This window comes from Dermacentor albipictus, chromosome 3, assembly GCF_038994185.2.
Source record: "Dermacentor albipictus isolate Rhodes 1998 colony chromosome 3, USDA_Dalb.pri_finalv2, whole genome shotgun sequence".
Classification (NCBI taxonomy): domain Eukaryota; kingdom Metazoa; phylum Arthropoda; class Arachnida; order Ixodida; family Ixodidae; genus Dermacentor; species Dermacentor albipictus.
Window position 1 is genome coordinate 40867432 of NC_091823.1, and position 25233 is coordinate 40892664.

At 41.1% G+C, this 25233-nt stretch overlaps 1 protein-coding gene across 18 annotated transcripts in view; it reads right to left on the minus strand.

Annotated features, from left to right (window-relative positions):
- Positions 1-25233, minus strand: part of ATP8A (ATPase phospholipid transporting 8A1) — a 134575-nt gene that overhangs the window by 21235 nt on the left and 88107 nt on the right. For all 18 annotated transcript variants that reach the window (XM_065432726.2, XM_065432715.2, XM_065432711.2 and 15 more), the window contains 21 exons: positions 24807-24918; positions 22271-22353; positions 20868-20917; positions 20639-20708; positions 19737-19824; positions 19487-19539; positions 16730-16816; positions 16561-16608; positions 15419-15509; positions 14055-14119; positions 13872-13961; positions 13223-13305; positions 12994-13099; positions 11393-11470; positions 10643-10753; positions 10476-10550; positions 8677-8799; positions 6605-6683; positions 4145-4206; positions 3955-4011; positions 1296-1403 (listed from right to left, as the gene is read on the minus strand). In XM_065432726.2, the coding sequence (XP_065288798.1) occupies positions 1296-1403; positions 3955-4011; positions 4145-4206; positions 6605-6683; positions 8677-8799; positions 10476-10550; positions 10643-10753; positions 11393-11470; positions 12994-13099; positions 13223-13305; positions 13872-13961; positions 14055-14119; positions 15419-15509; positions 16561-16608; positions 16730-16816; positions 19487-19539; positions 19737-19824; positions 20639-20708; positions 20868-20917; positions 22271-22353; positions 24807-24918 (1719 nt within the window). The remainder of the gene's footprint in view (positions 1-1295; positions 1404-3954; positions 4012-4144; positions 4207-6604; positions 6684-8676; positions 8800-10475; positions 10551-10642; positions 10754-11392; positions 11471-12993; positions 13100-13222; positions 13306-13871; positions 13962-14054; positions 14120-15418; positions 15510-16560; positions 16609-16729; positions 16817-19486; positions 19540-19736; positions 19825-20638; positions 20709-20867; positions 20918-22270; positions 22354-24806; positions 24919-25233) is intronic.

Consider the following 25233-nt stretch of genomic DNA (forward strand, 5'->3'; position numbering starts at 1 on the left):
CCTGTGCTCGTCAGGAGTTATAATATTTACAAATGTGCAATTCTTTTTCGCAGAAATTTCATGCTTGTTCAATTATGGTGCCCCCGTGTTCAACACGCAGAATCCAGAAACAGCGCGAAGAGACTCGGACACCAAGATCGAGGGATGGCGATTTCTACTCGCCACCTTTTACTACGGTGAGCCCAATATGAATAGGGAGCAAGTACAATTGCACGATTACACCATAGGACCCCTACTAGCTGTACCTTAAGCATCTAAGTTTTCTAATGAATGATTAGATGTCATGTGCTTTGTTTTGGTATCACTTAGTAGAGGAAAGAAGCTATTATTCAATCATGCATGTGTTCGGTGTGCAGATGGCCAATATATGCATGATCCAATCGGAGGTAAATTTAGCTTCACACATGACATGCAGAGAGACGCAGCTTGGCAGTATGTTTGTGCATCCAAGAAAAAATGGTCACAATTGAGTGAGCTCGCTATGCCATAGTAGGTATAGTTTATCAAACTAAACCAGTGATAATGAGGAATTATAAGGTTTGCAAGTGCACAAATTGTTGCTGCAATTTCGTGCTGGGCTATGGGCCCCCTGCATTTGGCATGTACGGTACTCGGGTAACAAGACAGAGTGATATCTGTCACGAGGATCCCATCCTCGTGACCCCTTTGACCATGGTGGAATGTGTCTGTCTGCATTGCGAGCGCAAGCGCAAGAGATTGAGGCAAGGGCAGGAGCCCCAACCATCTATGTGTGCGGCGGGCTCGAGAGGTGCAGGGTAGTCTTGGGTACCACAGGCAGGGGGGTCATTTTTTTGCCCAAACAACCTCTGCAAAACAAGCTGCCCCACAACAAATAGGGAGCGATTATGATGACAAATTTAGACCATAAGACCCTCACTAGCTGTAACATAAATTCGGCATGTAAGCTTACTAATGCATGAATAAATGTAACTTGAGTACATATTTGGTATGTGGTCATGTCACTTCTTTACCCTTGTGCCCACACACCTAGTGACACAGCCAGAAATCCTTTTTCAGGGGAGGGGGAGGGATGTTGCTTGTGTTTGGTGTGCCACCTCCTGGCTACACTACTGCAGACACGGTCTGCAGCCCGCACAAGATGTTTCCTGTACCCCACTGTGGCAGGGTCCCTGATACAGCCTGCCATTGTTTTTTTGTTTATCTAATAATGATAACATACGCAGAACTAACAGTTACTGTGCTAGGACAGGCCACTTCCAAGGCTACCATTAAGACAAGATGATGTTCAAAACTGCGTTGCTATCTATACGCACCATGCCAGCCATGTCTGGAGCGATGGGCAGCACTGGCCATATGTTGCAGTAGATGAGTAGGAACAGTATCCACATGCCGATGCTTCCCCAGATGGCCATGTGCACAGGCTTGCAAAAAAGAAAAAGGGGGATGGTTACTGCAAAAAACCTGTCAACCATCCGGATTCACCATGCAGTAGACAAGGAAGGAAGACAGGCATGCTCAATTAAAGGGACACTAGACAAGAACCCAACATTAATTTATGCTAGTCACACAATATTTCAAACCCTCAATTAACAGTTCTTTGACTAAAAAAAGGGGGTTAGTTACTTTAAGAGAAAACGAAGGTCAAACTTTCCTTTTTGATGTGCCTCCAGCACAGTGTGGCAAGGTAGCATTAATTCTTCAGTTGGAAATAGAATTGGTCAGAGTGCATTTCCTCTCAGATTCAAATGCAATGTAATTGTCCTTTTATTACCACGGTTATTTGCCACTGATAAATGGGTCACAAGATACCATCACAAGCTAGTTCAACATTTTGAGGTGTCAATGCTGCCTCTCCTACATGCACCATTTTCTTGTTTAGAGGAAGCTCTTGGGGGCTCCCATATAAATAAATGGGAACGAAGAAACCATTTTTACTGGCAACCACTACACCTAATTTGATGAAATTTCTTGCATTTAAAAGAAAAAGTTAGAATCTAGCAAATGTAGCAAGCAGATTTCTTATCTAGGTTGTCAATTTTTAATAAGAATTGTTAAAATTTCAAAATACAGTTGAACCCCCTTATAACAATAGTCAAGTGCCATGAAACTTCCATTGTTATGGTTAACCGATAATTGTTATAACCGAGTTGCATGAAAAAAAAAAATAGAAGCAAAATGGGAGGGTGGCAGAGCTGTTGTGAGAAAATTATAATGGCAGAGAGGTCAGTACCCCACCCCACCGCCTTCCTCCATCCAGCTGTTTACTGTGTTGGCCCGCGAACAATCGGGGAGCAGTGCAACAGGCGCGATCCACTTGGTTTCGGAAGCTGGTGTGGCGTAGAGCTATGGGCGCAGCCCGTTCATGTTCGGAGGGGTGGAAAAGCAAAGGTAGAGAGCCGCGCAAGGCTGGCGATGCGGAGGAGGCTAGAAAACAGCGTGGGGTGGCACGCAGTGGCTCAAATTCCCTTTTTCTTTTTAAGGATTTCACATTACTTTTCGGTACGGACACCTAGCAGCCAGACTTCATCATTATAACTGATAATGCAGCATGGGGGCATTGTAGTAAGTGGGTTATATCATCATAAAAAACATACAAAAGTTGATGGTACAGCAGCTTCTCATTGTTATAACTGATATATTGTTAAAACCGGTATCATTATAAGTGAGTTCAACTGTATCAAAAAACAAAACTATTATGTTTACAACTCTGTAACTTAGCAATAAAAAATGAAACCAAAATTCTGTTAACTGTACCTAAGCAGACAAAACTGCTGTATTATACACCGCTCAGAAAAATAACATTATAATATGGGAGCAGGAATTTTACAAAACCTTTGTAAACAATGTAACAAATTCATGTAAGCTGTAAATTTATATATTAAATTTGTGCACTCTAGGTGCTCTAACATATGCAGTTTACAGAACTGCAATATCTGTTCTTGGCGAGAAGTTACAGATTTGTAAACATTGCACTTTTACGTTTTTGAAACTTGCCGATTTTCAGCAATCTTTGTAATAAAAGTTTCAGGCATTAAATCAAAATTTTGCTTTCTCCAGTAGCTAGGATTTAACTTTCGCTCCAAAGCAAATTTCATTCCAATTAGACAAGGGGTTGTCTCATAAAAGTATTTCTGCATTTTACAAGTACTTGAATAGGTAGCATCAAAGTTGGGCCTGAGCTATAGCTCCCTCTTAAGGAAATTTTGTTCCCAGTAAATGTGAAGCTTTGTACGTTTTGGGACACTAATCTATCAGCTTAGCTTAACTTAAAGGGGCCCTGAAGCAGTCTTATTTTAATCTAATCATAGGGTGCCCTCACTATTAAAGTACATTGTCCCATGAATCTCATGCCACAGAAATTTCTTGAATCCTTCAACTAGAAGTGGAGTTATCACACCGACATTCAGCGTCGTCTCTGCTTACGTCTCCGCTAGTACGCTGGAAGCTTGCACAGCTGAGAAGCCAAGAGGGCAAAGCGCCGGCTGAAAGTTGAGTGTCGCGGCGGCCGCAGTAGACTATGCTACGTAGCACACCGCCGCCATCTTGGAATCCACGTGAAGCAAACGCAACTACACACAGTGCAAAGATGAAATTATTTTTCCTGTCTATCCGAGATTGTAGACATACATATTTTTCATTCATTTAACTCAAGATTAGCAATTATATATTACTGAGAATGTTCCCACAATCATGAAGTCAGCCAATAGTGTTGGCGGACCAAGTGCTTTCGCTGACGCTGCATGGCGATATTGTGGATGCGAGAGCAAGTGTCCGTTCACTGCTTTTGACATGAGACTAAATTCTCTGCTGAATGAAGTACAATAACATTTGGCTTTCATGTTAGCAAGAGCCTTATTAACAGATCGGCAAATTATTTTCACTATTTTCAAAAAACTGTTTCAGGGCCCCGGTAATGTTCACCTTTGGTGTCCCTTTATTAAAGCACATCAAAAGCAGTCAGGTTAGCCTTACCCAAGTCCAAGAGTTCATCTCCAGGCCAGCCTTCAGGCACACAGTCACCACGACGTACTGGAAAAGTAATACGTGCACAATGTAATAAAAGAGAAAAACAAAACAAATGGTAAGCACTTATATACAGATTTTGCTGAATTATTCAAGTCGCTAAACTAAAGAAGGAAAGAAAAATGACTCGAAGACTCACAGTGTACACCATGTTTCCAAACATGAGGTATCCACCGTCTCTTCCATTCGCCCATGCAACATCTGTGTCATCAATGCCAATGTAAGTCAAAATTGCATAGCCCATTTATTTATTTGAACGACGAGCATATTACAGCCTAAAAGTACATTTCGGTTGCAACAAATTGTTTTAATGGTAACTAACACATATGATTTATTTTCTTCATTCAGATAAAATTCTCCAGTGAGGAAAACATGTTCGAGTGTAGAAATCCTCACAATATCATCCAGCTATGCCCTAAACGTTCGGTGGTTTTAGGTAGATCACACTCTTTTAAGTCTAAATCAAGTGACTGGTGCATTATTAGTACGCCTTGTCCATTACATACTACAAACATTATATGCCTCGAATAATGCTGTATGATGTCCCAGGCTCTTTGATGTGCTCCACACAGATAGAAATGACTTCAAGTAAAAGATAACACAGCAGAACCAGGAAACAAAATCTGCTCAAGGAATGTGAAAATGTGATAAGACCCCAGTGCAGGCACAAGACGATGCAGTACGGAATGCTAAACATTGCTCTCCGAGCAGGCACATCTGAAACACCTATACTCGATTTCATACTTAGCAAGAAATGCTTCAGAAAAGCTATGCAAATAATACACTCACAGAGCCCTCACTCCATCTCTTTCACTACGCAGTTTTCTTTATTTGTGATGACTTCTATGAAAGAACTACTAGATATGTTACGATTACAACTTGCGGACATAAGGTTACGTCAAATCACATATTATTAAGGCACCTTTGTACTTACAGCATGCGACATCTTACATTCTGTTAAACGCACAAGTGGCGCACTTGAACAGTATGGTTGTGGATACTTACCACTCTGTTCTTTTGGTGGCAAATAGGCTCAGATATACAGACTTACATGTAACACTTAAGTCATATTCTGTGATATAAAAGTATGAAACACTGTTACATCTAATTACATGATACACACCATTGCCTTTCTTTCATACGGCTCACTATTTTTTTGGTTACAAATGCAAATGAAGGAAATGGAGTATAAAATGTTTTCTATAATTGTGCCACTCACTAACATTTTTATATACTAAGTATCTATCAGTTAGCAAAGGTCAGCCCAAATCTCAGACCTGCTAACCTTACCGGTTGACAAATACTGCAGTCGAAGTCAAAAAAAGGAATAAATATGGGTGAAAAATACAAAATTTATTTTATAGTCGAGATATTAACTGCGTATTAAAGAAAAGAACATCACAGACTTTTTTATTAGGGACATTGTGAAAAATGATCTGCGTCACAAGCAAACGGAAATGTCAATGAACATTTTAACATGATAGCATTAGGGGCCCATGTTGCAGAAAATTCAGTGTCAATGGAGTTGTCCGTGAGCGAAAATTTCTGTATATGTTTAGGTATACGCATCTGCCACACCTCGACATATGACATAAGGTATATGACATAATGTATATGTAGGTTATATTCCCATACCATTCTATAACTAATGTTGCTCATACCTTGTCTAACATTCTTGGCAAATCTATTCCTCAAAATGTTGAGAATGACAGCCCACCAACAACTGTCATGAAACACTGACTGCGCATGCCTTTTATGTTAAACCATCACAGAAATAAATATTAAAAGTGCAAACCAATAACAGAAACCTGAAAATGATGCAACTTTCTTGGCACAGCTTTGCACTACCTCCGGGATCAGCCCATACAAAAGGCTGCATTTTTACCAGAAAGCTCGCCTTTGTGAACAGCGTTCGCTGCCAACATTTTTCAGTAAACATTACAGTTCCATAAGCTGCAGTTGCCGGGAAGCGTGAGAAGCAGTCAGGGATTTTGGAGTGCTATCGCGTTCCACTCTTAAAGGCAAAGCTTTAAGCTTCCTCCCCGTTTTTAATGAAACAGTCAGAACAGAGGCTGTAATTTCATTTGCTGTTGTGCACTGGTTCTGAAAGAATTGCACTGCTGCTGGTAAGTCAGAATAAATGAGCAGGTTTGAAAATTAGCTTCTGCACAATCGGTGGGCGAAGGAATTTCTAGTGTTTTAAAATCATTTTGCTCTAAACTGGCCACAAATGAAAAATCGTAAAATTATTGGTGTCAATGTGACAATTGCAAACATTGTAAACAAACTATGAGAAACAGGCATTTTATGACAAATTTGTAAAAGTTTGCAGGTAAGAAGTCTGCTAAAAAAATTTTCAGCGTCAATTTTGAGTGTCAGTTTTGCACTTTACTAATATGAGCTAAAGCTGAAGAGCTTGTGGCATTGCAGCGAAAGGCCAAGAGGTGATGGGGGTCACGACACAATAGGTTGTATGGCAGGAAAGATTGAAGATCAATGTTCTTAACCACTAGATGTAAACTTTGAGCTGTAGTACCAGCTACATGCAGCATGCTCTAGTCGTGACTTTCGATGCAATACGGTTAGAAGCACGACTTGCCCTGCTTTACTCCCAGCATGGTCAGCCAGAACAGGACTATTGAGTGGTAGATGGCGTCGATGATCCACACCCAGAACACCTGCAAGTTGGCAGCCAAGTCAAAAATAAGGTACAGATGATTAAAAGAAAGTGGGTACAACAAAACTGAAAGAAACAGTGTTTTCTCAAAACATAATTGCTGCTACTTGGTAAGCGTAAGGTGCATCAGAAATCTTGATGGGGAACAGGCTTTACAAGAATTAGCTGCGGTTACCTCCAGGTCACTGCACCAAGACTCCCGAAACAAGTATTCAACGTCTTATGACCCTGTAGGAAAGCTTTTATTTAATATTCCTTGTTACCTTCGCTGCAGCCTTCACTAAATTTAACCTGCTCTAGTGCATGTATTGATGCAAGTGCCTTACAATGAAATATATTCTTTTTTTTTCCTAGCTCCAAAGGGGGGGGGTGGGGGGGTGAGTTGCCTCACCAATTGGTAGGCCTGCATGAATAGATATAGTACAGTACACTGCAATTTTTAACCTACAAGTCATAATAAGAGAAAGAATACACTGAAACAAGAATGACAGAAAGAAAAAAGTTATTTTTGCACCTTTCTTTGCTTTTCTCATTATCAGACTGAATTAGGTGATTATGCCTGAACTCCAAGGCATCTCTAACCTTTCTGATGTAGAGATTTCCTTGTAATGGAAATTACATCATGCTTGTTTTGCACAGCTTGTCAGCAGCCCAGTAGTAGACTAGAGTGTACCAGCCCAGGCCGACCTCTCTGCCTTTCCTGTCAATAAAATCTTTCCTCTCTCTCGTCAGCAACTGGCCACAACACCAGCAAAAGCAGCACGGAGTTCAACGCTGAAAGCAAATTTAAGCACGCACTGTCTTGTACGTACATCCCATCGAACAGGCTCACACATACTCTATTGTTTCACTGCTGTTTTGCGGCGAAATGCAACATAAGTTCTAGGGCAGTGTAAATACTCTATTATTCATCACCAAATCAAATCGAATAGTGAACGTTCGAATTATTCGTGAATCGAAAATCTACCATTTGATTTCTTGAATATTCGGCGCAGACACATGTGCAGTGCCGTATGTGCCACGAAGTCCCTCGTGCTCAATGCAACGCAAGCATCTCACTCAGTTGTTTTTGGTGCAAAAGGGGTAGCGAACCCCAGCTTACGCGGTCACAGACTTTGTCTCTCTGAGTGCTTCTGCCCTGCTACATGCGCTGCCCGATGTCGGCTCGATGCGAGGATTGCACACGCAGCACTTAAATGCCGCAATTCAAAAAATGGCACCGCATTGCGCGAACTTATCGTGACCCTCTCAACTTCAGAATCTTTGACAGGTGGCAAATCATGCTGAACCTGACAATGCAGCAGTGCCTGTTCTTTACCGTCGGCACTGACTGCAGTTGACCTGCACAGCACCAAGGATGGCTACTCAATGAGTGGCGATCTAAGTCACGTGATGTGCAGTCGGCACTTTCGCATGTCGCGCAGATTGACCTTACGATAACCCATCTGCTGTAATGGTGGGGAAGCCTTTCTATATTTTGGATAAAAACTGGAAAGCAAAACTTCTGTGCTATAACAAATTGCCATAAAACACTGGCCCACTATTAAACAGAGAATGTCACTGGTATTCAGTGTGTCATTAAATATGTCAGCTTTAGAGAAAAAAAAGGCAATAGATTATATTCAATAGACATTCTATTGATAAGAAATATTTTTCAGGGTTTCATATACTGGAACTTAGCTGCAGTCCTGGTTGGCACACTAATTTGGAGTCCCCTTTAATAAGAGTAGACCGTACTGTATATGTTGATTTCTATGCGCCTGATTTAGCTGATAGCTCGCTACATTCTTGTTCTGCAATACTAGGAGACTCTCAAGCATGTGCAGCACTGTGTTTTCTTGCCCAAAATTTGTAAGCATTAAATTTTCTGGTATTCAACATTCGATACGATATTTGGCTGTTTTTTTTTTTTCCTGATTTGATTCGATATTCGATCAGAAATCTACTTGACATTCATACACCCTTGAACATAACCAATGGTGATGCTATTTTACCTTGGCATTGAAGCCTTCAGCATTCTGAGATGACTTGTACAGTGCGGGGTACTTCATCATCACCTCTGCGCTGCAGGTGCGATCAAATAGGCCGATGGCGAGGGGAGGAGCTGCGGTGAACATCTGCAAAGCAAAACGTTGCACCCGTACAGCAGCTTACCGACATCCTTTTAATTAAAGGTGCACTGCTGCATACTGCCAGAGGTGGATTCAAATGCTGAAAAGAGGAGGCAGTAATAAAAGCTGAAAGGAAGCTAATGACTGTGGACCGAGCAGTGGAAAGGAAAATTATAGCTGCAATGTTAGAAAAATAGCAGTACAGATAAAATATCAAGTAGGAGTACACATTATACATGAGGTTATGGGGAATTAGTGCAAATGAGTAGGTCATGTAATGCATAAAACTGATAACCAGATGTCTGTCTAGGTAACACGATACGCAATAAAAAAAAGGAAATGTGGTCGAGGACAGCAGAGGAATAGATGAAGTGATGAGATTAGGAATTCTTTAGGCATGGTGTGAAAGTGGCCAATACAGGATAGGCGTAGTCACTGGAGGCCTCTGAAAATTTCTTTGGCTCTTGCAGATAGGCTGATGGTGATGATCGTGATGATTATAAGAATGGCCACCCCTACATCCTCCTAAGCTGCTTGAAAACGCTGTAACAGCCTTGCATGAAGTTGTACACTACAAGGTATGGCCTCAGACTAGGTTCATCGTACATTATATCACTCTAAATTTGCACTACAGTGCTACTTTAGCAAAAGAAGAACTACCAGGTTCACGAGGTATTTGAGGACACAGCTTCGAATTGCCATAGACATCAACATTCTCATTCCATCTGTCTAGGCTCCTAAATTCGTCTTCACCAACCCCTTTGTCACCTGTCTAGCACACTTGTCTCAGGTTGTCAGCTCCCAGTCTGACACAGAAAATGAATCTACACGCTGTCCTAGTCTTCTTACATGAGGACCACAGTGGCTTGGTGATCACCAGCTTCTTAAATGGTGCCAAATCCAATCTCTTCAGGTTAAGACTACAGTTTATGGCCAATTCATTTCAGACAAAGCAAAATAAGCACTACCAGTGGTCACTTGCCATTCAGGCATTTTCAAGTTTGTCCAGCACGTGGAGGCCATGATGAGCGAGAACCCTGAGAGGCCTATTATCGATTGCTGAGCAGACTGAAGTGGCAGAGTCAAAAGCCAAGCTTTCTGCACACATTGTCATTACGTGCACTCCTAAGCAATGGATTTTCTTGCTCCCACAGGGCCTGTGTGACCCGAGAGTGGCTGGCTGGTGAACATTTGAGGCCACGTCACCCTCAATGTGGCGTTCCTAGTTTCCAACATAAACCTGCCACACTGCCATGTATGGGCAGCATCACTCAGATGGAGACTAATAATCAACCACACAATGTTTACAATCTCGCTAAAGCTGCTATTGCAGAAGCACTGCCGAACATTAACATGCGCTATGTAACCCGAGCATGCAGCCATTATCGAAGTTGAATTTAGTCAATAATTGAGGCCGAAGATGGTTTTGTTGAACAGCCTTAGAAAACAGCAGTTAAATAAAAGTAAAAATATTAGGGACGAGTACCTGAATTCTTGACTGAAATGTTCTTGCTATTCCTGAAGTTGTCATTATGTTCTCAAATACCTTGCATACCCTGTAGTTTAAGAACTAAGGTGTTCGGGAACACAGGCGTTAATTTCATTTTCTGAACCTATTTCATTCCATTCAAGCATTTGCTGTGCCCAGCCTTACACTGGATTACATTGCAATCTCTACTCACCACGTTGTACATGCCGATTGACCACCTCTCGAACAAAGTTTGTCCAGACCATCCGCTCACGGCCGCGAACCACAACTGTAGATCCGAGCAAACACATATCAGTTACGTACAAAGTGGTAAAAAACTGAGCAAGACTTCAGCAGGAGATAAAGCCGAAGTAGACTCACCTCAATGACATAGAGACATATGTTCTTGTGAAATGAGTAGAGTATCAACCTGCACATTCGGTTGTGGTTCCAGGCTCCGTGCACGAAGAGTAGACGACGCAGAAATCGGAACTGCATGAGGCATTGAACACAAGGGAGATGAAGTCTGATTCAACATTTGCTGACATTAACACTTAGGAAATTGTCAAATAAATCTAGCCACAACTATAGCAGACTATGCAATGATAGCCTTGTAAAGACTGTATGCTTCCTCACTTATGGGGGGCCTTTTATCAGGTTAGCATAACATATCTTGTGCTTAAACATGTCCATCGTGGCAGAACTTCTTGAGTTTCACATTTCTGTGCTTTACAATCCATTGGTAGGTCGCATGTCATGCCTCTCAAAAGTGTTGTGACCCGATGGCAATTTGCACACTTTGGCATCTTTCTTGAGCTCCAGGGAGATGGCACGACTGCACTTGAATTTCGAGGCAACATCTTTTGCCAGTGTTGATTTTCCAAAGGACTATGTATCCACATGACAGAAAGAGTCTGTATATTGAGAGCCACACAGAAGAGAAATAATCACCATAACCCAGTGATCCATGCTGCAGTGAATGTGTGATAAAAAGGTGCACTGAATAATGTGAGCAGTTTCCACAAGCTGGCATCCCTAAACGTGCACTACTAGGACTAGCTTTAGATAGTTTGTTTATGCTTCACAAAAAGACGAAACAGAAAACAACTTAGCAAAGACAGTATCGCTCACCTGTGCAATAGAATAGTCGGAGGCACAGGCAGCTTGCAAGCCTTCCATGCCGCTGATGCCAATACCTACATGTGCGGACTGCAAATGAAGAGTAAGTAATCATTCTGTTGAAAGCTTTGAGAGTTATATGTCACCGCAATGAAACAAATCTCTAATGGACACCCCAATATGTTAGTAGCACAAAATTACAACCTTAATTTATCCCACACAGATCACAATCACAAAGTTCCTGTTACCGTTTTTAGCACAAAGGCCTTTCTATCTACTATTGTCATTGAACAGTATAAAACCCAGAGTTCTATGGCAAGCACCCTTGGCCGGGAAAAGGCTTTTCACAGTGAATAATCAAGGGAAATTACAAACAAAAGTGGACAGTTTGGATGTGTTGTTAGCATATTGCGCTGCCCTCTTTGACGTCATATGCTTAAGCATAAACTAAGTTAAGTGAACGAATGACTACTAATTTTCTTCCAAGTGCTGAGAAACAGATTGCAGTGGAACCCACTTATAACAATATTTGGGTGCCAAGAAAGCCCCGCTTTTACAACTGGTAATTGTTATACCCGAGTTTCACCACAAAAGTAGAGGGGACAAAAATTCAAAAATTTTAATTAGACTGAAAGAAGTACAGTCAAACCCATCTATAGCATAACTGGTTTTTACAATACTTGGATGTAACAACTGGCAGCTGCCAAACTGTGGGTGTGTTCTTTGCTAAAATAATGCACTCACCATTACAATGTTCCCTGCCACATTATTCGCTATAATAAAAAATCTGGCTACAGGGTGTCTGCACCAAAAAAAAAGGAAAGGACCATGAAAGCCAGACAAAAAAAAAAAAAAAACTGCCACTTTGTCACACCTGCCCTTTGTGCCGCGCATCCTGCACGGCCTCCGGTCTATATGGTGATTCCTCTCCGGTCTCCCTTCCGCATATCCTGGGTCGGTGACACAGGCATTAGGGTGGAAGAAAGACGGGAGAGGGACGCTTGACCCCAGTGATGAGATGCGATGAAGGCGTGCCGTGCGGGGTGCATGGCACAAAAACAGGCGTGATGAAACGGATCGCATTTTTTCCCCCCCAAGGCAATGCGACAAAGGCATGCCGTGTAGGTTGCGTGGCACCAAAGGTAGGTGTGACAAAGTGGCGCATGCTCCCCCCAGGGATTTTGTGGTGTTTCTTCTTTTGGAGCACGTACCCTGTAACCAGGTTCAATTGTTATAACCGATAGCATGGGATATGGGAGCACTGTTATAAGCGGCTTATTTTTTACCTTATAACACATACAAAAGCTGACAATGCATCGGCTGTTCACTGTTATATCCAATATGTTGTTAAAACCAGTATCATTATAAGTGGGATCGACTGTACAGCTTAACTGCTTAGTTTCCAAGTTACTGCCAATAATAGGGAAGAGAAAAGTTTGCTGTTGTGAGGCACACATTTATGACGGGGACAGAGTAAGGCACACAGATAAACAAACGGGAGCGATAAACCAAACATTTGGTTTATTGTTGTTTTTATTCCTGATGCTCCTACAAGATGCATTAGCAACATACAAGTGCGAGTAATCAAAGGTGTTCTGCAAGTAAAAACTCACCTGGATCATGGCAACATCATTGGCACCATCACCAATGGCCAACGTCACGCACTGAGTGGAATTCTTCACCATGTCCACTATTTCTGCTTTCTGCATTGGGGACACCCTGGAGGGAACAATAAAACCATCTGAGCACTTGCCCGAAAGCTTAATGTATGCACAATACATGCGCAAGATGCCCTACGAGGCTCTTGTGTACCATCCTCATTAACTCGAGAGCACAACTTACCGGCAGCAGATGCAGACCTTGCAGGAAAGTGCGATGTCAACAAAGTCTCGCCGAACATCAGAAGACAGTGCATGTTTCAGCGTCTGCGCAGACATCACTTGGTTTTACATCTTTTCTTGTGTGGATTTTGTGAACATTCACGGGCAAACATTTTCAGTGGATACCGGAGCTCTGTGAAGTCTTAAGGGACTCTGAGAAAGCTTTGTTCACGACTGCTGTTTCAGTTCTTTGTAATATTTCTTTGTAATCTCAATAATTGCATAGTGACACACACAAGAAGAGCTGCAGATGAAGGGAATGACTAGCAGGTTTTCTAAAAAAAAAAAAAAGATTTAGAGCATACACAAAAGCACCGTTAAAAAATAAGGAGAAGGGCACAATGGCACTAGATTGGTCGATTTCTGAAGATATTGTGTGTAATAATTTGAAGCTGGTCATGCTTTTCATGTTGGAAATGACCGAAATGTTTCAGTTTTGAGTTTGCCTGCAAGAAACTAGTATTTCTGGCTTGTTCATTGTAATATTGTTTTGCTTTTAATATAAGCACCCACTTCACCACATTGATTATCATGGGCAAGCCAGAAACAAGGGGAGTGTTAACTGTTTAGGCAAATATGGTAGTACAGAAGAGACAATGAAGAGCTTGTACCTTTCCGTCAACCACAAGGGCAAGCTCATTTTCTTTCCTCAGAAGATCACCAAAGTCATGGGCATGCTTATGAACGGCTTCTCGTGTGCCCTGAAGATGAAAAATTAGAAGGAAAAAGTGTTCACTGCTTATGCTACAAAGAAAGCAATCATATCATGAAAAAAAAAATAATGAAAGGCTTACATCTAAGCTGTCTTCATTAATGACTAGAAGTGGCATTGACTGAGAGATCAGCCTCGTTGAGTATCCTGAAATAGGAGGGACACAGCAATGAGATATATTCTCGCAGACATACTCAAGAAGTGACATATTTATGCAGGCAACGTGAAAGTGTGGTTAGCATTATACAACTGTGATCAGCCTAATGAAGTGGCCTTGCAGCTGAAGATTATTTGACACTGGTAAGCAACCTGATGCACTCAGAAATGTTATTTATAGAAAGTACACTCAAAGCTGTGCTATAAATTTTAACAGTTTTGCTTCCTCAAAATCACAATGTGTGATGCTCAGAATCCTTTAATCATAAACAGTGATGATTAAAATAACTTATTTTTAAAAATAGCGAACGCAAACCACTAGTGATCTCACTGGAATACACAAATCAATAAATTTTGCAAGTTCTAAATATAATGTGAATCATTCAGCAGCTATAAAGTTATGCTAGCTGGCTTTCTATTTCTTGCCAACCAATTCTTGATTCAGCATGGAGATATTGTTCATGTTTCATATCAGCTTGCAACTTATCACCCTGTTGGTGCAGATTACTTGAATACCATTCAAGAAAACTTAAATATCTCAAAATAGCAATTATTTGATTCAATGACTTAATCAATAGAAGGTACTTGAGCCAAGGACTGAATGGAATTGCAGAATATCTAATTTGTTAATTGAAAAATTTGAATATTTGCAAAATGCTAATGATAGTAAAAGCTGCAATTAGCAAGGTTTCAGTGCTGTTAAAACCAAATAACCTTATCTCCAGTCCATGATAACAAGTGTACGAGCAAAAGATGGTAAATAGCAAATTGTCTAACAAAAACGTCCAAAAAATTCCATATCTGCTGCACAAGCTGTCAAGCAGTCAGAATGATTATCACACTTTTTATGATGTGCAGTGCCAATCAATACAACTAATTGTTTCAACCACTTCCTTATTCAATTTCTAGCAGCAAAATTTGGAGAGCTGGGGAAAAAATGTTCAGGCTTCACTGAGGCCAGTGCCAGAGGAGTCCTCTCGTCATGAGGGAAAGTGAAAAGATGCAAACAAAATATTCGAAGGTTTAATTATACAAAAACTTTACTAATTTATGAAAAATACAACAGCATTGTTTATGACTGCGTCGATGCCACAAAGCTTAAATTTTGGTTCAACACAGTTTGATTTGCAAGTTAGGTGGCTCAGTGGGCGTCCCCATCGATTACTTTCCCGAGTGGTGTTGCAGCACCACTGAATCTGCACTCAGTGTACGCTTCAATTGCTTATGTTGAGATTCATTTTAATCCGCTGCACCAGTTCTGCAGTCGTTAGAGGAGATTGTATGGTGTACCTATGTTGATGGCAGTTTCTTGCTTGTCACCAGTCAATACCCAAACTTTGATGTCAGCTTTCAGCAAGTCAGCCACTGTTTCTGGAACACCCTGTTCGCAAAAAAAAGAAAAGACTATATTAAAGTGCCCTTTTGGTCACCCATTCACATGCTGTGAAAATATCTCAAAAGGGCAATGAAAAGGGCAAGTTGGAGGCTGTTCACACTTTCTTCTTCCGCTTTGTACGAAAAGATGGGGACATAAAAAACATTTGTTTGTCCCTATTTTCCTGTCCCCGTCTTTTTGCACATAGCTGAAGAAGATAGTGTGATAATATATGGCAACTCGCTTGGAATTAATATGTAACGTTACAAGTTGCATGACTGGTATCACAGAAAACTAAGAGGCCTATACGTGACTTCACTGCAGAGGTAGGAAAAAAAAAAGAAAGAAAGCCCAAGCCCGTGCAGAGGATGTACCCACCACACATCTTGCACAATGCAGCAGTGGTTTCTTGACGTATCTGTAGCATGCGTTTTACATGTTACGCAATCCACATTGACAAGCCTCAAAGTGTAGTAGTATCAATTTGCAATCCATGCATGCTTCGTAGAAATAGAGAGGCTTTAATTTAAATGAAATGCACAAAGTGGCACTTTGGTGGAAGCCAATCTCACGGAGAACACTTTACTTTTATTGTGGATGTCTTTGACCTAATGTTTACCCACTCACCAAACTACAGTCGAACCTGGATTTCTTGAAGCTGGATATAACAAATTATTGTGCATAACGAACAGCTGCTAAATCTTGAAAATTTTCGTATAATATTTTTATTTTATATATCGAATTATTGATATGTCGAACTATTGCGCAATCCCCTTTGAGTTTGATATATCTGGGTTAAACTACAGTGCGTTTCAACTAAGGGAGTATTCATGTGTGTTGAACAGTTGAAGATTGATGACGCTCAGTATAAACCATAAAGGGGATCTACACGGTACCTAGAAACACCTGTACTAGTTTCATTGCTTCATGGCTTGTATACCTCCAAGGGTGCTCAAATGGACCCGCAAGGTAACCTTCAGAGCTTCCTCTTTGTGTGTGTGTGTGTGTCTGTCTAAGAATTGTCTAATAATAGTGACGTAATACTATCAATACTTACATCTTGTAACCTGTCCTCAATGGCAGTAGAGCCCAAGAGAGACAGATTCTGCAGGCAGAACAAAACACTGTGATCAATCAATAAGAAAATACAGCAGCTCATTAGGCTTCATATTCCCCATTCGTTGCACTCAATTAAGCTGTACTCTAGCGGCGCAACCTGTTATTACCGACTCAATCAGCTGTGCGGCATCTTCAATCTTGCGTTCCCTCATTTGCAGGGATGTGGTCGCCTTGTGGTACGTGTTCTTCCACTCCTGAAAAGAGTTCAAAGATGGTTCGCTAACATGAGCCTCTGCAGAACACACAATACTGAGACGCCACTTTAGAACAGTAAGGTGGAAAGTTGGGCTAGTTCGTGAGTGATCATCATACCTTGCTGGTGAAGCAGCGCACTGACACGGACACAGTGAAGACAAACAGGAAAAGACGACACTCGCTGCACTCGCAACTATCTTATTTCAGAACACATACTTCATATTTATATACCTGCGCACCCTCAGGCGTCAAAGAAAATCAAGGAAGATTAAAGGCATTTTTTAAAAATCATTTGCCCGCGCATACTCGGGCGTCAAAAATATGGCACCTATCTATCATGGTGTGCACTCCTATCGTAATTTGTTGCAACCCTAACAACCATTTTTATTACACAATTTTTTTCTTCTTTTTTCTTTTTAGTGTACTTCCAAAAAGGCAACCTCACCATGGCTTAGATGTACAGATAGCTGACTGTACAGATGTACAGATGGCTGAAGATTACCCTTTTACCTTGAGTCCACCTTTGTAATGTGGAATAATGTTATGTACAGACAAAAGTCCGGTATATGTATAGGCTCAAAAGTAGCTCCGGTACTTAGCACAATTTTTTTAGGTAGCATAGACAAAGCGATAGATGCAAACCTTAAAGACCTAGCGATAAAAGTGTTTTGCCTTGTGGACGATTTTTTGGTTATAGTCGAACATGGTGTTTTGGACGTAAGAGTGAATGAAGTCTTAAAAATGTTCAAGGACAATAGCCAAGGACTGGCTTTCACTGTTGAGTTGCCGAAGAATGGCAAGCTACAGATTTTAGATTTGGCGTTAACTTCCACACCGGACCACGTTTGCTGGTCATACAATCCACTATCACAAAAACCCTTGCTTAGTTATAATTCGGGAAACTCTAATATTGTAAAAAGTGGCATAGCTTTCTTGTGCCTGAGGGCGGCCTTAACTAAGTCTTGCCCGGAAAAAAAAGAAACTTTCAGCCAACAGGTTATCAGACTAAAGAATGCAGGATATGAAAAACATGTACTCTGTACATTAGCTTATAAGTTGATTCGTTATGTGCGCAATGGCTATCAGAAAGAGCGCAACAGAAAAGAGATTGATAGTAAAAAAATTGTGTCACTACCATATGCACACAAAATTGCACATAACTTGAAAAACGTAGGTGGCAGATATGGTCTACGAGTAGTTTTTTCAGCGCCTAACAAACTCGGAAAAATATGTGCCAGACTGGATTGTAGAGTTTCAACAAAAGTGAAAGTAAATGGTCATAAGTGCACAGTCAAGCATAAAGAAAAACTTGATGAGTGCAGGTCATCTGTAGTCTACTGTTTGCCCATATCGTGTGGAAAAGTATACATCGGCCAAACGGGTCGGTGTGTAAGCACGAGACTTTTGGAGCACAAAAGGTCACTGGGGGGAAACATTCATTCTCACAACATGGGTGCTGGCCGCTTTACAATGATACCACAGTTTTATCACGCCATAGGGATCAGCTAACCAGGGAAATAATCGAAGCCTTTCATAATCACAAGAGGGGAGAGGGTTGTATCAGTCAGCCATCTGTACATCTGAACCATGGTGAGGTTGCCTTTTTGGAAGTACACTAAAAAGAAAAAATAAGAAAAAATTGTGTAATAAAAATGGTTGTTAGGGTTGCAACAAATTACGATAGGAGTGCACACCATGATAGATAGATGCCATATTTTTGACGCCCGAGTATGCGCGGGCAAATGATTTTAAAAAAATGCCTTTAATCTTCCTGGATTTTCTTTGACGCCTGAGGGTGCGCAGGTATATAAATATGAAGTATGTGTTCAGAAATAAGATAGTTGCGAGTGCAGCGAGTGTCATCTTTTCCTGTTTGTCTTCACTGTGTCCGTGTCAGTGCGCTGCTTCACCAGCAAGGTATGATGGCCACTTTAGAAAGATCTTTGGGAATAAGATGGCACAAGAACAAGCAAAGCTAGTTGCACATTTTTCAATATGCTGTGTCCACATTGCAGAAAGCTATTAAGAGTGGCTTAAGCACTAATAAAATGTAGGAAGGTAATATAAGCCAAAATAAAGTAGCCACTAGAAAAAAAAAAACCATATCATATTAGACAGTCAGTTTCCACATTCATGATATCACATGACTACCTAACAAACGTATTTTAGCCACCAAAAGAAACACATAGTGGTGGTGGCAGGATGGCTCTGTAGACTTGGCAGTTGATGTGAAAATTCTCTTATGTTTCACCACTTCAACCGAGATTAAAAATAGATTTGGAGCCCATGAAAGCATTCTCCTGCTACTATTATTCACGCTCTTTTCCTTAGTTGCCATCAGGAGGCAATACCAGTCCAAGTCTTTGCATGAGCTTTCTTTTATAATGGTGAGGTGCACGTACAACAGAAATCTTGAATTTTTTCCGAACGAGCTGGGCACATAGCAACGTCAAGTGTTACACTGAAGAAAAAGTGAAAAAAAAAAGTAATTACGTTGTTAAATATGTAAACAAAGCAGCAATTGGAGTGAAATCACTTCCTCAGGGTAAATAAAGAGGTCACTGTATAGATAATAACAAAGCCAGAATAATGAAACAAGAAAACATTTTTTATGAAAGCTTTGTGTCAATTAAACTTCATGATATAAAGAGAGATGCCAGCTTTCTTACCTCATAGTATTCTGGAGAAATGTCTGCTTCAGCAAGACACAGAGTTCTCAAACCTGCAAGACAAGACAACCATGTCTACCCCGCACAAAAATAAAGCCATGATTTGGACTCTCTCATGACCGAAGCAAGCAAAATCAGCTATGTAAGGAGATATAAACACCTGACAAAGAAGTGCTGGTGCATGCACGCCCTTCCAGAAAGTCAAACTTTGTACGAATGAATTCAGCCCACAAAATCTTGATGCACTAACCTTGGGAGGCAAATTCTTCGAGATGCTTGAGGTTGATGTCTTTGAAACTCTGGCTCTCAGCTCCGAGCCTTTCATATATGACAGTGTCCTGAAAGACAACAAATGGGAGCGTTAAACAGCACATGCCACCATGAACAGGCTCATATGCTCAGTAAAGAATGCAGTTCCGTGACCCTAATATTTTGACAAAGTGATTTGCACAATACAAGTAACTTGCGATAAAAGGGGCTTTGCAACAAGTTTTAAGGCAAATTTCAAGTTTTCTCAGTTGAAAAAGCTCTGCATCACAAATACTCTCATGAAAATGTTTCTTCAATGCGTTTCATAACAAAAAAACTGCAAAGAACTGAATGTTGCTTGCCACATAGATGTCATTGCTGTCATTCTTAGCATAACAGGCACTGTGGTTTTGTACTGGCTAGGGTGACAGCCCACATAGCAACAAGCCACCATGCTGCACTTCTTTAATTTCTTTACGCTTTTCGCTTGCATAAGCTGGCTTATGCCAGTTTTATGCATGCAAAGTTCCATGCTCACTGTTTTCTACACCAGTGTCATAATCTTTTATTTCTTGTCATTCGCCTTTCTGTGATATCCAAATAAGCTTTACGAGACGATGTCCACTGCGATGTTGGGGCACAGAGAGTGCTGGGCACCCCTAGTGGCAATACAAGGAAATAGGCATGTGGCAAGAAGAAACAGAGGCGATTGGTGCAATGCGGAGTAACATAAGGAAGCTGGAAATTCTTGCACAATGAAATAATGTTGCAAAGTTGGTTTGGCAAGATTCTAAGTTAAGGCTAGCTGTACTATGACATTCTACAATACCATAAACAGGCTTTGCAGGGGTCACAGTTTCAGAACGAACAACGCGCATGGTGGTGCGATAAACAAGTACATACTGCTCCTTTGCAGAATAGCTTAATCTTGCCCTGAGGTGTCCGGACCAAGACAGACATTCGTTTTCGGGTACTGCGGAGAGGGAATAAAAGGATGCATGAATGAATAAACAGCAAGGAAGAATTCAGGTTATCTAGAAAATCAAGCTAAGTTCGCTAAATGTCGAATTTATAAAATATGCCTAAACAAAGCTTTATTGGAACAGTAAACGTGTGTAAACGAAAGGCTTACCTTGTAAACTCTATGACGTTCAAGATCTCATACTTCTCGTTTGAACCAAACTGAAAACAGATAAAATGTACAGAGATCACTTTTCAATGCTTTAGGCTTCCAAGTGATAGAAAAAGTGGCATTTATATTAGGCCGGGAAATGGAAATTCAAAACATTTTTTTTTGTCGAATAAATGAATGCATATAATGCAGGTAATGGCGCTAAATTCGTTGTACAATATACAGTCAAATGCCTCTACAAAAAACACCTTTATAGTGAAATTACCTGTATAACAAAGGATTGATTATGTCTCGGCCAAATTCATACTTTTGATTTGTATGGTGACCGCCTCTACAACAAAGACCACTACAATGAATCTGCCTGCTCAACAAACAAATTTTGGCATCTCAGACAGCTGATTTGTTGCTTTGCAATGAACGCCACATAGCAGTATCCCCACTGTCCTCTGTAGACATCATCAAGGTATGCTCTGCGATAGCACTAACAGCAGTGCAAGCGACACACTTGACCAGCATGCTGATATCAGAGGTACTCTTACTGCATTTCTCCAGGAATCGCTTAACTTGTATGCTGCTTGTTATAAGGCAGCGGCAGGTGTGACACCTAACGAATATGTCGCAATTGATGAAGCCATGATGATGTATTCGTAACTGACGACCGATAATGTTTTGCTAAGTCTCTCTTGAGCTCATGCTCATAAAGATTTTCTTCTGTTGAACATGTTTAGGCAGCTCTATAGTCAGTGGTATGGTACATGACCTTTACTATGAAGTGACCTGCACAACAAATGTTCCCGGAGGTCCCAAGAAGTTCGTTGTAAAGGCATTTGACTGTAAATTTAGAGAGATATTGAACAGAAACAGTATGTCTAGATTGGTAGATTAATTTCGTGCAATTCTCTGCACTCTTTGGTAGGAAAAGATATCTTATTAATGAATACAATAAACCCAAAATATCCCCTCAGGAAATTTCATGCCCAAACCATGGCAATGGTTTCATTGGCACATCATCACAAGTTATCGAATATTTCTGCACACCTGAGCCCTTAAGTACATGAGAAGTTGCCATGTTGAGTATTGCTTATTTCTTAATGCAATGCAACCATTTCTGCAGATGACCGAACAATTGACTAGACTCTAGCAGATGCCGCAAAAATTTACGAGATTGTGGCAAAGCTAGTGATGAAATTCCAAGGCAGTATCATCACAAGTCTCTCTTCAATGCCCTTACCACACTTGCTGGAAGAATGGCCTATTTGCTAAGCAAGAAGTGTTATCTACCAATCTAGCTTGAGTTAACATTTTTAATTGGTGTCTTTTTAAAGCAGTAACAAGAAGAGGAGGCCATACTGTCTTTATTTCCAAGTGGAGAGAAAAACAAAACAATAAAAAGGGCGGCTCACAATGTTCACTGTCACATGTGTTGGCGTTCTGGTCGTGAAGACAAAACCAGCGTCTCGTGCCCCTTTAACAAGAGCGCCTTCGTCTGAAAAATGAACAAAGGGCTTTGCACACACTTGTATAAATCTGTACACCATAACGTCACATTGAACATGTCAAAAGAAACACTGTTCATTTCGAGCACAAATGAAGTCAACTGTGCATCGAAAAAAAAATTAATTGAAGAAAGTGACAGATTTGCATCTGGGCAGTGCACAATGCACAATGACTGCATCTAGCTGTGCAACCTAGGCAGATTTATATACTTATCAAGGTAATCTTGCAACATCGTCAATGAGCACCAGTTCCTCTATAACAACTCATGGATGAGAAATGGTACCAATGCTACAAAAAATTGAAGACTCGTTTGCAAAATGTAACATGTGAGAATCCAGATGAGTAATCTGATATAAGGACATAAGATCAATAAAGTTGAATGCGTTTTTATTTCTGTTCCAGAATGGAATGTATTGTTCAAAACTCTGCATGTTCAACATGTGCTGGAATATAGTACCAGAATATGAAAAAAGGTAAAAGGTAAAATGCTAACAGAAACACTGACGATAATATCTTGTGACACTGTATTCAACCGAAATATGCAGAACTCATATTGAAAGTTATGTTACTTATTAATTATTTATAATATAATTTATATTATTATTTATTATCGTATTGCACTGTATTGTGCTCGTCTGCTGGCACGCATGTGTTGGAAATGTCGTTATTTCAAAGGTACAGTAAACACTTGTTATAACAAAGTGAATGGAACGGCAAAAAACTTCTGAAGTAGTGGGTAGATGCACCGTAAAAGCTTGACAATAGCATCCCAACTGTTTGTCAATGCCGTGGAAGTATATATAAACATGCCCAAACACTTCCACCTCAGTGACAGCTGTCCTTGTTTCTTTATTAAGTTGAGAAAAAGGAGGTCAGTTTAGTCTGTAGCTAGCTTCTGCCAGGTGCAAGCAATGCCACTGCCAACTTATCACTGCATTGCGCAAGTGCGTAGTCACCATCGCTGTATTCAATTTTGTTGCAAAGCAGACAAAGGCACTCCTATGTCTGCACCATTGTCAGTATCTTCAGAGGTTCTTCATCAGTTGTTGGTTCTTCATCAGGATAACCCATCGCTGCATCTACAATCTCGACGTCATGATGGGGGCAATAATAAGAACAGCTGCATCAGCGAGCACGAATGAGCTAAAGTCATCTTCGGGGTCCTTCCTGACCCTTTTGTGCACAGTTCCGTAGACACTGTTCCACACATGCGAATCATCTTGTGTTTCCTCCTGAAATATGCATGCGCAAAGCAGCTGGCATCTTTGTTGGTGACAGTTCTTTCCATGAATGATAGAGCAAATGAATAGCAGTGAGGATGTCTATGCTTTAGCCCTTAATAGTACTGTAGGAGACGCGCATCCTTTGCAGAAGGCACTTGCGATCCATAGGCTGGTGAATCAAGGTAGTGCTGGTTTCTGCTTGAGAGTCAGATACAAGCATGACGACCTTGATTAAGTCATAATGTGCATGGGAAACCGTAACATGTCCAGCTGAACTGCCTGCAGATTTCTCAACAGAAAGGCCACAAAAGTTGAAACAGCAAAGCATGCAAGCTGCCTGCCAGACACTTTCCAGAGCTGCCAAGGCCAAACAGGCCTAAAGTTTCAATATCTCAATATTTCACACTGCACACCCACATGCCCAGACTGGAGAAATGAGTACCGTGGCACATGGGCATGGCACGTAGGCAATGATAAAAGCACGATACTAGAAACACTCGCTAAAGCTGTTGAAACTGAATAAGCCTTAAGTCTCGATACAGAGAGCAGCGTACCCGTGCTGGGGCATGTCCTCTCGTGTTGCTTTCCTATGAATTTTGAGATTGGGACCGCGCACATTGTGACAATTTCAAAGGCTACAGCTGATGTAGAGGGCACCCACTGCACACAATCTTTAGCCAAAGCCGAGAGTCAAAGCTCTAGTGCCACCAGAACACTGATTGTCCATTTCTCCGTATCACGTTTAGGGAAAGGAGCAAGAAAGGCTCTGACTGGTGGGTGCATGCCTCTCTCTCTGGGCCGTTGGCGGGGCAGGAAGGGCACGCAGGTCAAGGTCGCCACTTGGGCACCTAAGAATTCCAAACTTCTGCCGGTTCGTTCTTTAAACTCAGCAGAGACCACTACCTGCAGGCTTCAAGTATTCCAGCCTAAAATGCATGCACTTGGGTCTGGACCGTGTTACACGTCAATTAAAACGTTAATCCAAATAAAGCAACTTTGTTGTAACTAGGGTTTACTGTATTTTGTATTTTTTCCCACAGCATAATGTTACAGCCACTGCATCGGGTAGAGCAAGAACGTGTGCACCTACTTAATGCATCAGCATTCAGGACGATAAGTTCTAATCTAATGCTATACACAGTAAGACAATTAAGAACCTAAATAAAGTCAAAGCAAACAAAACTCAACTAGAGTGATGCTAGTCAGCACAGTTCATTACCGGGTGATGCAGCCTGGTACTTGATGTAATTTGTTTCGTTGTCAATCTCTGGCACCACTGTGTGGCAAACAGCCATCAGTGTGAAGAACTCCCGCACATAGGGTGTGGCAGCCTGATGAAAAATTTAGAAAAGAGAAAGAGAAACATGTAAACAGAGTCATACATTTCAAAGCTACCTTCCAAGCTCTGGTGTATTACACAAAACTGTTACATACTCCTAATACAGTTGACAACCGATTTTTCGGACAAGCCCTGTAATTCAGATGTTTTCACACCCTACACCCTTCACGCTACAGAGCCAATGTATAATAACGTCCGAAATTTCAGACACTGAAATGCTTCACCGTCCGATTTTCTGTACAGTTTTGCTGTGACCACAGGTCCGTAAATGGCAATAATTGTGATTATCTCGCAGCATCGGACCAGC